This window comes from Hibiscus syriacus, unplaced genomic scaffold (assembly GCF_006381635.1).
Source record: "Hibiscus syriacus cultivar Baekdansim isolate YM2019G1 unplaced genomic scaffold, ASM638163v2 tig00001818_pilon, whole genome shotgun sequence".
NCBI classification, from domain to species: Eukaryota; Viridiplantae; Streptophyta; class Magnoliopsida; order Malvales; family Malvaceae; genus Hibiscus; species Hibiscus syriacus.
The window spans coordinates 1,283,869-1,294,892 of NW_024061892.1; the positions used below are offsets into that span (position 1 = coordinate 1,283,869).

Genomic DNA, 11,024 nt, shown 5'->3' on the forward strand with positions numbered 1-11,024 from the left:
AGAACTGTGAATCTGTGTACTCCGTACCATTGTCAGACCGCAAACACTTGATTTTTCGTCCTGTTTCGTTTTCTACCTCAGCTTTCCACAGCTTGAACTTCTCAAAACTTCAGATTTCTGTTTCAAAAAATACACCCAAAACTATCCGTGAAAAATCATCAATAAAAGTAACATAATACCTAGATCCACCCAAGACGATCGTGGAAGGCCCCCATACATCAGAATGCACATAATCAAGAATCCCTTGAGTTGTGTGCCTCGCAGTCTTGAAACGGACTTTAGTCTGTTTACCAAGAACACAATACTTGAAAAAATCGAGCTTACAGCTTTTGACACCATGCAACAGATTTCTTTTGTGTAATTATGTCATACCACGTTCACTAAGATGAGCAGACACATATGCCCAGTTTTGTAGTATCATCACAGGACTCACAGAATGAACTCCACCTACAACGGTACTCCCTAACAATCTATAAATATTTCCTGCAGTCATCTTTCCTTTCATCACAGTCAAAGCACCTTAACAATCCGAATGGTTTCCTATCCTCATCAGCCTTAGGGATAAAACCATTCTTGGCAAAGTGCCCAAAGAAATCAATTCTTCTTCAAATCTGAGATATGTCGAACACCACTCAACGTCCGAACAGAGCCATCATACATCTTAATTCTGACATCACCAATACCAACAATATTGCAACATCGATCATCACCCAAGTAAATAGAACCAAAATTAACCGACATGTATGTCGAAAACCATTCCCTATTTGGCGTGATGTGATAAGAACATCCAGAATCAAGAATCCACGCATCCGTCAATTGAGTCGTTGAATAGAAAGCGTATCACCTCACTGTAATCATAATTGTCATCCTCGACCACGTTCACAGACTTGGATGAAACATCACGCTTCTCATCAGTCTGCTTTTTCAACTTCGGACAGTCTCGCTTCATATGTCCCGCCTCCTTGTACTTGTAACAGTGAATTGTCTTCTTATCCCTAGATTTGGATCTGGAATTCCGTTTGCCAGACCCTGCCTTCTCTGGCTTCCGTCCACGGTCTCGATTACCCTTGACATATAAGCTATCGGCTTGAGAGTTTTCCCCTGTATTCTGCTTTCGCTGGTTGTGAGCCAACAAGGCTGCAGTAATCTCCTCAACGTTGATAGTCTCTTTCCCATATGTAAGAGTAGTCACCATGTGTTCGTAAGAGGGAGGCAACGAACACAACAAAATCATCGCTCTGTCTTCATCCTCAATTTTTACATCAAGCCGAGCCAAATCAGAAACGATTTGATTGAAGACATTCACGTGTTGCGCCAAATTATGATCATCCTGCATCTTCAGCCCATACAGAAGTTGCTTTAGATACAGTTTTGTCGTTAAGGATTTGGACATAAACTGACTTTCCAACTTCCTCCAAATTTCGTCTGGAGACAATAGATGCATGACGTGATACATAACCTCGTCTGCCAAGCATAATCGTATGGTTCCTGCCGCTCATTGTTGCAATTCTTCCCAATCTTCCTCCTCCATCGACGCCGGCTTTGTAGGTCGCAAAGCCTTCAGGATCCCCTGCTGTGCCAACAGATCCTTCACCCACGTTTTCCATAATCCAAAGTTACCCAGACCATCAAATTTCACGACTTCAAATTTTGCTCCTGACATCTGATACAAATTATTGATAAATCGGGCAAAGTAAACCAAAGAACACAAGAATTTTAACGAGGTTTGGCAATGTGCTTACGTCCTCGGTGCCTAGGCGGCGCTAGAAAATTTTTATTCAATTCTCATAGGTTTAGGTTACATCTCTATTTATAATAGAAAACCCTGGTACATAATTACAAAATTAACCCTGTACCGTACAGCGGGGCACAGCCCCCGCACTCCCAACCCACATATTCGTAACCCCCTCTACGAGACTTTCTTTGAAAGGACAGTTGATGTTCGCTTCGCTCACTCCGCTCCATCCCCTGTCCTCTTTACCGGTATATTTATGAGCCATACCTTACATGAACATTCTTTTTTTTCAAAATCATACATTTACGTTATGTTTTAGTTTTTTTTTGTTAACCATCATTTAAAATTTAACAGAACTATTGGTGTGGCTTTTTTATTTTCTATCCAATAATGATGTGACATCATCTTACTATGACATTTCAATATCCATGTTAATTTTTTAACGATAGGTGATCAAAATAAAACTAAAACTAAATGTTAAGTATATTTAAAAAATAATTAAATAACCAAACTGTAAAACAAATTGAGATATTAACCATGTAGTTGACATATTACTTCTCATTCTATCTTTTTATTTTATTTGGTATGATCTAAAAGGGGAATAAAAGTATGCCATAACAAAAAAATATTTGTTGCACGAATTAAGCTATTTTAGTGGTTAATGTATGATTGTTATTAGACTCGTAAATGAATCGAACGTTCAACGAATCATTCGTGAATCTTTCGTGGGAACATGTATGTTCGTTTATTTATTAAAAGAACGAACATGAACAAGATTTTATGTGCGCTTATTTATTAAATGAACGAACATGAATGTAACACCCTAAACTAGTATGACTCACAGTCGATAGATTAGGATGCTACACAGGCTAACCCAAATTTTTCTCCATTTATTTTAATTTAAAACGACCATTTTCATAAGAAAATCAACCATAAAATATAATCAAAATAAATATTTACATTCAAAACATATACAAACCGACTTTTATCTGAATTTACGACTCAACTTTACAACTAGGTTTATAAGTATACGTGCCATTCAAAAACTTGAAACGTACTTTGATCTATTCTTGATCTGGACCTCGGTTTCTCTAAGGCTCCTCAAATGCTCCCCCTCATCTGCGCAAGGAAACAAATTCCAAACGCTGAGCTAACTAGCTCAGTGTTATACTAACAACTAGATCATACTCAAAGTGTACTAATGAAATGCTCAAGCTATCAAGTCTACTGCTTTAGTGAGTATACTTGTATACTCACTCTCTACTCTATGGTAGACATCATGGTATTGGCTGAGGGGTTCTGCATCTCGGAGCTCACACTCCCCTTTAGTCTACCGAGGATGGTTGCTCGGAATCTCTGCATCAGTCAACACCCTCGACTAATCCACCCCTTGCGAATGTCGGGCCTAGGCCCTATTTAGTCATTTTAAAGTGTCTTGCACACTCCCTAAGGATATTTGGACCAATTTTATACATTCAAAACCCTTACTAAAGGAACTCAGGTGTCCTGATCGTTTCTCGAACATCAAGTAAGGCTAGTTTTATGTCACCCTAATTGATCTCGTTTCTAAGTGTAATTAAACATTATTATTGTTTCCACTTATAATATTATTTGAGAGTAATCATAGAGTTCTTAGGAACCTTATTTCCCTCTTACAATCCTTTAAAATTATTGCCCCAAAATATACGTTGGTACCGATACTAAACCCTCGATATCAGTAATGTTCCCTTAGTAGCGATACCTCCACTTGGGCATCGATACTGATTTCAAGTTTGATGTTTTGAAAAAATATACTCGGTATCGATACTCCTATGGAGAGTATCGATACTACTACCCTGGGTATCGATACTCTTATGAGTATCGATACCAAATTTAGCTTCGATGTTTTCAAAAATACTCCTGTATCGATACCTACCCTCATAGTATTGATACTAGACCCCGAGTATCGATACTACCCTTTCAAATTGAATCATTTTTAAACTGATTGAAGAACATAATTGTCTTATGTGGTCGATAAGGATCATAAATAAGGCTTGAGACATGCTATAATACCATTACAAAGAATCTACCATAAAACTTGCTTATCATGCTTTAATATCATTTTTCTAGCTAGAATACATTTTCTAATGACCCACAAAGGGTATGAGGAAGTTGTGAGTGTGTTACCTGATTTCTTTAGCTGCTAAAACCTCACTCAAATCAATTAGGAGGAACTTTTTCTTTCCCCTTTCTTTAGAACTTTCTCTCACTTCCTTAGCTAAACAAAGTAAGGAAAGGATTACTAACTTGTCTAGGACTTGAAACTGATTTAGGAACACTCTGAACAACTTAAATTTACTAAAAACAAGCTTAAATCCCTTGATTCCTCCTAACATCTCAAAAACCCATTTTGAAAACCATAACCAACACTTAAGATTAAGGGCTTAAATTGAAGCTTGAGGGATGAAGATTAAGGTTTTTACCTTGGTTGAATCAGATAAAACCAGAAATTCCAAAAGCTTATACCTTTATATTACTCTTGGGGAGGAAAAACAAGAGAGGAAGGAAGAGGAAATGGAAGAGAGTTTTGGTGAGTATGATTAACGTGAAAAACACCCAATATAAGGGGTTTTTATCCTTTAACTTAAACAATGGGTAAACTATACTTTTGGTCCCTCTCCTCATTAACCCATATTAAAATCATCACTTAACTCTTGGGCCAAACTTAAGCCCAATACCATCATAAACTAGTTTAGGAAATCTAATGGCTTCGACTTATGGGTCTCGAGTTGACCCAAACTACTGACCCGGGATTCGGTGTATTACAATGAACAAGATTTTTTATGTTTGTTTATATTCAGTCCAATCTCCAGACCCCAATTAAAATATTAAGACTTAATAAATTTTAATCTTAAAGTCATTACTATTTTAAAACACGGTTACTTTTAAACTCAAATAAAAAATATTCAAATCAATTAAAGAAAATATAAACCCTACAATTATTTGAAAAGAAAATATCTTCCCAAATATAAACCTAATTAATTTTATGTTTGCTCGTTTATGTTCGTTTATCATTTTAACGAACGATCATGAACAAGTTAATTTTTTAATAAAAAAACACAAACAAGAAATTTCGTTGTTAGTTGTTTGTGTTCGTTCATTTTTCAATTAAATTTAAACAAACGAACATGAATATACCCTCATTTGTGTTCGTTTGATTTGTTTACAGCCTAATTATTATCCCTAGAGATCCCGAGTTTGAATACTAACGATTAAAAGATATTTGAATGTTCATTTTCAATAAATGAAATTTTTTAGAACAAATACTACCACTTATAACTACCTTTAATTATTAATAAAGAAAAGAATAATGCTTGTTCAAAAGTGGCGTACATGTCGTGAAACCACAGCAATTGTCAAACAATCATTAGTCAAAATGATGGTTTTGTTGAACTGTCAGTTAGGTTGTTTTGATTAGTTAGAAATTAGTTAGTTTGTTAGCATCTTATCAAGGGCTATATATGCCTATTGAATATTGAGCTAAGAAACATCTTTTGTAATCTTTTCTATCAGTTTAGTAAAACCTATTTCTCTTTCATTTGTATTTTTCACACTCTCTAATTACTGGTTTCTCTTCCACTGTTGGTTGCCGCCGTTCGGCGGCTTCCGGCCATCGTGTTGGACCTGCAACACTTCATCATGGTATCATTCACCAAAGATCCTGACGTCATCTTTCTTCCGCTGTTTCCATTCTGTTCTTTGATCGGGTTCCTCAATTGCTTCTAAGATTCCTTTGTCGCCTCATTCTCAGTCGGAAAACACTTTTCTGGGTTTCTACAGCAGCGAGAGAGGCAAAGGAGATCCAATACTGAATCAACAGTAGCAGTAATTACTAGACAAGCCTCACAACTCATCCGATCTTTGTCTTCTCAGATATCCCCACTCAGTTCCCTCTCCTCCTCTTCTTAATTTCTGACCCAGTCAAGGGCTGTCTCGACGGCTCCAGCGTCTCTGTCCGTGGTTTTCGTAGACAAGAATACTCGTGTTATTTGTCAAGGCATTACGGGAAAGAATGGAACTTTCCACACCGAGCAAGCCATCAAATATGATACTAAGATGGTTGGTGGAGTTACACCGAAGAAGGGTGGCACAGAGCAGTTAGGACTTCCTGTTTTCAATTCAGTAGCGGAAGCAAAAGCTAAAACCAAGGCCAATGCCTCTGTCTTTTATGTTCCTCCACCTTGTGTTGCAGCTGATATCATGGAGGCTATGGAAGCTGAACTGGATCTGGTTGTTTGCATCACGGAAGGAATTCCTCAACATGACATGGTCCGTATGAAGGCTGCCCTGAATCAGTAATCAAAAACCAGGTTAATTGGTCTAAACTGCCCTGGCATCATTAAACCCGGGGAATGTAAGATTGGAATTTCCTGCAAAGATTGGTGCAGCAATGCATGAGCGATTTCTACTGATATTGATTCATGGTTCTTCATATTTGGATTTGATCATCTGAGTTCCAAGTTGGGTTACTGCTGGTAGATGTGATAATTGTTCATCACTACTGTTAGTGTGTTGTTGATGGTGATGCTTCTCAAATACAGACGTATGTTGTATGTTGCATTTTGATTTGGTTCTAAGTGGTGTTGCTGTTGATTTATTGACATTACTATACAGATTCGGTGCTCAGTTATCTCAGTTGTGTTTCTTTGTTACTTGTTTGCTTCTCTCGCAAGGTGAATATGAGACTTTGAGGCTTAACATCTAAGGTTTCATGGAAAGAAAAATTATCTGGGGAGGGTTGAGAGTTTAACAACCTTGCATTCCTTAACCAGACAAAATAGGGTGTTTTCTTGGCCCAAGAGAGGCTTCAGATTGCATATGGGAGCTTGTAGCTTAACCGCCTTACTTCCAACAAAAAGAAAGTCCCAATAGGTGAAGAGGAAGAACAGTTAAGATGAAGAAACAACTCTTGAAAAGAAGAAGAAGAAAAGCCGAGGAAAGTTGAAGAAAGTCCGAATAAGTGAGGGAGGACAATGAATTTTTTTTAAGAAGAAGATCAAGAAAATTGAAGAAGCAGGAAGAATGTTGAACTGTCAGTTAGGTTGTTTTGATTAGTTAGAAATTAGTTAGTTTGTTAGCATCTTATTAAGGGCTATATATGCCTATTGAATATTGAGCTAAGAAATATGCTTTTGTAATCTTTTCTATCAGTTTAGTAAAACCCTATTTCTCTTTCATTTGTATTTTTCACACTCTCTAATTACTGGTTTCTCTTCCATTGTTGGTTGCCACCGTTTGACGGCTTGCGGCCATCGTACCTACAACACTTCATCAATTTTGTAATTAATTAATTAATTAATTAAAAAATTTGTGGTTAAAAGGAAACAAACGGTGGGTTAACGGCTACGAGCTAAGGAATAAACAAGGATTAGGAATAGGGATGGACATTGAATCCGAATTCGACGGGTTTCGACTCGATCAGATCAGGTCGGATTTTAAAAAAAATTCAGATTCGGTTCTGGTCGGGTTGAGTTTTTAATTGTGATGTTCGGGTCGGATCAGATTTGGGTTTAAGATGAAAAATACCCGATCCGACCAAAAAAAATAATAATTTTACTTTATATATTTAAGAATAATTACAATAATATCTATCTATATAATATTTTTTAAATTAAGTCACTGTTTTTTATTGAATAAAAGTAATATATTTTATTATTTAGGGTTGAGTCAGACAGATTTTTAAGTTATATATTAGATCAGGTGAAATCTTATTTTGATCGAATCGGATCGGATCTCGGATAATGATTCCTTGTTCTCGGGTGGGTCGGGGATCCAAAACCGACCCATGTCCATCATCCCTAATTAGGAAATATATAACGTGTTTCAGTTAACAGCTTATTCGAAATGGAATAGATGCCGTCTCTCCTCTCCTCTCCTCTCCTCTCCTCTCCTCTCCTCTCCTCTATTTATTTATTTCTATATTTTCTTTTGTTTGTTTTTTATTCAGTGGAAACAAGTAGAGAGATAATCATCAATTAAGGGGCGGGCTTTGCCTCTTTTGCCCATTGCTTTCACTTAAATATCCGGACTGCCGTTTGTTAATCTTTTTCCACCTCACTAAAGTCAATGTTAATAAACTTTCGAGACAGAGGATATTACATTATTCTCCATCACTAACTGTATTATGTAAATTTTAAAATATTTATACCGTATTTGTGTTTAAATTTACTGAATTTAAATATAATTTATACAAAATTATTTGACGCAACATATTCATAAACATATCTAGGGGCGGATGCACTAAATCTCATAAGGATTAAGTGCATCCCATTATTTAAAAAAATTAAATTTTTAATGTGTTAAAAAAAGAGAAAAAAATACATACTCGTTATTTAAAAAAATTATAATTTTAGATCCACATTTTAAAATTTTAGATCTTCCACACAACATATTGTCATGCTTAAATCTCAATTTATTCATTAGATAACAAATCTCCCATTTTAAACATTTTTAACTTAAAACTAAGATCAAATTTCTAGGAACATATAAAAATAAAGAATTTGTCCTGCATGTTTCAATTGTCAAAACCTTGACAAATCTAATTTTCTATAATTAGAAATTTCTTTATTTCCTAATCATGTCATTTTCAAAGTTATATAATTATTTTTTTTGTCCAAAATTTCATCTGAAACGAAAAACTATTCCCGAATAATTCGTTTTCAACTAAAATTTCATTTTTTAAATATGATTACTGACTTAAAACACGAAACTTTTTCATTAGAAAAACTCATGGAAGGAACATTCTCAAACGAAGTATAATAATTAGCTGACCTATTCCCATATGTAATTGGATAAGGGAGGTAGGGTAGTAGGCTGTCCCCAACGTCAGGTTGAGAGCAACTTCCGTGGAAGAGCTCCGTTATGAATTGCCCTCAGTGGGACTCGATCCCACAACCACAAGGTTAAAGACCCTATTCTCAAACGAAGTATAATCTTCTATATAAACGAGCACCTAAAATTATGATTGAAAAAAAGACACATCAAATAATTATATCTTTACAAGTATAATATTTTATTATAATTAAATTAGTGTCACGAATTATCTAATCATTTATTCAATTATAAAAAGATTAAAAATTAAAAGAATTAATTTTTTTAAAAATTATTAGTTTAAAATTTTATAATAATTTTATAAACATATTCGTTTATACGAAAAAAAACATATTCACCCCTCTAAAACTACCATATAAATTATCTTTAATAACTTGCTATTTCATTTTTTAAAAATAAAAATTTATACATAATCTTTTTCCACCCGAATTAATTAATTAAGCCTTGGTTTTTATTCAAAATCACGCGCAATGGCATATCTGTAATAACCATCCAAATGAGTGTCATTTTAAAGTAACCATCCAACCAGCTCTTCCGTCTTTATTTTAAAAACTCAAAAACGGAGAGAAAAGAAATAAAAACAAGTCCACTAATCTTTTTCCACCCGAATTATTATTAATTAAGCCTTGGTTTTTATTCAAAATCACGCGCAATGGCATATCTGTAATAACCATCCAAATGAGTGTCATTTTAAAGTAACCATCCAACCAGCTCTTCCGTCTTTATTTTAAAAACTCAAAAACGGAGAGAAAAGAAATAAAAACAAGTCCACCAAACATAAAGCAAAGAAGAAACCAACTCACATTACAAAGGGGAAGGAATCAAGAAACAAATTCAAAGCCAAACAGAGGAAAAGAATATTTTTTTTTAAATTGCAATGGCAGTAGTTACAAATTCTTGTAAGCTTGTTTTGATCTTCGCTACGGTGATGATGATGATGACCGTCGATGCGATTGGGGACAGCCAAAGCCAGCAGGCGATCCTGGGTTGGATGTCAACCGCCGCCTCCAGATCGGCATGCAAGGGTTCCATAGGCGAATGCTTAGAAGAGGAAGAAGAGTTTGAGGTGGATTCGGAGATCAACCGCCGTATTTTACAAACCACGAGGTACATCAGCTACGGCGCGCTCCAGAGGAACACCGTCCCTTGCTCCCGCCGTGGTGCTTCCTATTACAATTGCCAGCCTGGAGCTCAGGCCAACCCTTACAACCGTGGATGCAGCCGTATCACAAGGTGCAGGAGCTGAGCTTTCTCTTTCCTTTCTTTTGAAAATGAATAACAATTTCCTTTTTCAGACTTTCTTTTACTTTTTTCACGGTTTTTATTGGGGTTTGATTGTTATACATTAAGAAAAAAAATTGAGATGTGGAGAGGTTGATGATAATCATGTTATTAGTATTTTTTTTAATTTTAACTTTAATGTCTCTGTAAAGGATTATTGTTATTTTTGGATTCTTCTTACGCACAAGATCTCTAGCTTTCTTTTTCTTTTCCATTTTTGATGTTTTGGGCGATTTTCCATTTTTTAAGAAAACGTAATTTTAAATTTCCAAACAGAAGATATGTGTTGTTAGGTGTGATTATTATTATTATTATTGAATTCTCTCACAATTATTTCGTGAAGGAACGAACAACAAAAATCAATTCAATAAATAAGTTCAACAAAGTAGAAATGAATTGTATACATAGAAATAACCTTAATTTTTATTTAAATTACATATAAAAGTATTAAAATAAGAAAATATTTTTAAATAATATTAAATAAAAATAAGGATAGACTATTCAAGTGATCATTTAATTATGAGGTTAGTGTTGATATAATTACCCTACTTTCAATTGATCAATTTAACTACTCCATAATTATTTAAATAGTTTCAATCTAGTCTTTTATCATTAAAAATCAAACGACAAAGCTGATGTGAATTTTTCTGCTATTTATTCCACATTGGATATATACACGTCTACGTCAGAATGTCAGAATCATTGCTATTTAAGTAGTTTCAATCTAGTATTTTATCATTAATCTAGTATTTTACGGAATGTAAGATTACCAATTAGAATAAAAGATTACCAGGGAATAGGATTACTGAGAATGTTGTATTTTGTGTTTGGTTGGTTAAGCAGGAATGTAAGATTACCGTGTTTGGTTAAAGAAATAAAAGATTATTGGAATGTATATTTGACCAAATTATCCTTATTATATATTTGTATAATATTACAAATTGTAAAAATATTTATATATTTTCTTTAAAAAATTAAATTCATAATATTTATATAATTTTTTTTTACAAAATTAAAAATATAAAAAAGGTTTAATGAAAGGGTAAAAAAATTTTAATCCCTGAACTTCATATAAAATTTTAATTATAGATTTTTTTTTTGTAAATCTAAAATAATTTAAGGATACATTTATAATTTA

The 11,024-nt window shown here is 34.4% G+C and overlaps 1 protein-coding gene and 1 pseudogene across 1 annotated transcript; both read left to right on the forward strand.

Annotated features, from left to right (window-relative positions):
- Positions 1–4,177: 4,177 nt before the first annotated feature.
- LOC120134573 lies at positions 4,178–6,172 on the forward strand (annotated as a pseudogene).
- Positions 6,173–9,384: 3,212 nt separating this feature from the next.
- LOC120134735 (rapid alkalinization factor-like) lies at positions 9,385–9,884 on the forward strand. Its single transcript, XM_039151174.1, has one exon. The coding sequence runs from the start codon at positions 9,483–9,485 to the stop codon at positions 9,849–9,851; it is 369 nt and encodes a 122-aa protein (XP_039007105.1). The 5' UTR covers positions 9,385–9,482; the 3' UTR covers positions 9,852–9,884.
- The last annotated feature ends 1,140 nt before the right edge of the window (positions 9,885–11,024 follow it).